This window comes from Globicephala melas, unplaced genomic scaffold, assembly GCF_963455315.2.
Source record: "Globicephala melas unplaced genomic scaffold, mGloMel1.2 SCAFFOLD_1183, whole genome shotgun sequence".
NCBI lineage: Eukaryota > Metazoa > Chordata > Mammalia > Artiodactyla > Delphinidae > Globicephala > Globicephala melas.
The window spans coordinates 1-1000 of record NW_027208167.1 but is presented as its reverse complement, the minus strand read 5'-3'; the positions used below and the strand labels follow the sequence as shown (position 1 = coordinate 1000).

The window sequence follows — 1000 nt, the reverse complement described above, 5'->3', positions numbered from 1 at the left end:
GCTTGGATCGCAGAAAACCAAAAAGAACTTAGGGACAAAGCCTTGAAAATCTTAGATATTGGGGCGGGGACAGGCATCATTAGTTTGATGCTTGCTCAGGCATTCCCTGAAGCTCAGATTACCGCCTTGGAAATAAACGAAGGGGCTTTGCTTGATGCACAGTACAACATTAAGCAAAGCCCCTTTGCTCATAGGATAGAGCTACTGAAGCAAGACTTCCTGAGCTATAAGCCCAGCGAAGCTTTTGACCTGATCGTGAGCAATCCGCCCTATTTCTCCGCCACAGGAGCTATAGCACCTGACGGCGGACGTGCTTTAGCTAGGCAGGAGCAGAGCGAGGGGCTGAACTTAGTTCGGCTGATGAACCTTTCTCAAGCTATGCTATCAAGGCAGGACGGCTCAAGTCTCTGTCTGATAACGCCGCTTGATCGTGAAATGGATCTGAGGCTTTATGCTTGTGAAGCTGGCTTACGTAGCCAAAGTCTCTGCAGGGTCTCTTCCTTACCGAACAAAGGTGTTCGTTTACTTAGTTCGTGGACGCATCTAGAGCTGTCTTCTGCTTATTGTCGAAGTGATATTTCCGAATTAACGCTACATAAGTCAGATCAAACCCCTAGCCAAGCTTATGCAGATCTTCTATCTCCTTTCTTACCCTAATGCTTCCTCTTAATTTATATAAGCCTAGCTTATATTTATGTGCTGTTTAAGTCCTAAAAAATAAGATATATAATAAGAGTGTGCCAAAATTAGAATTTGACACACTCAATACTATCTTAAGAAAGACTAATCTTACTTCATTGGATTGCAACGGTTGAAGAAGTCAATAGCTTCAAGTTCAGCCTTAATCTTAGCTTCTTCTTCATCTGTGATATTGATAAATGGCTTACGGTTAGGACCGAGGTCAAGACCAATAAGCTTCATAATACGCTTACCAGCACAGATGTTTCCACGATAGCGAGCGATAACGTCAATCACGTCTTGAGCGTAGTTCTGTTCCTTG

The 1000-nt window shown here is 43.6% G+C and overlaps 1 protein-coding gene across 1 annotated transcript; it reads left to right on the top strand.

Annotated features, from left to right (window-relative positions):
- Positions 1–87: 87 nt before the first annotated feature.
- On the top strand, positions 88–657 carry LOC132595693 (tRNA1(Val) (adenine(37)-N6)-methyltransferase-like). The gene has a single exon (XM_060293285.1). The coding sequence runs from the start codon at positions 88–90 to the stop codon at positions 655–657; it is 570 nt and encodes a 189-aa protein (XP_060149268.1).
- The last annotated feature ends 343 nt before the right edge of the window (positions 658–1000 follow it).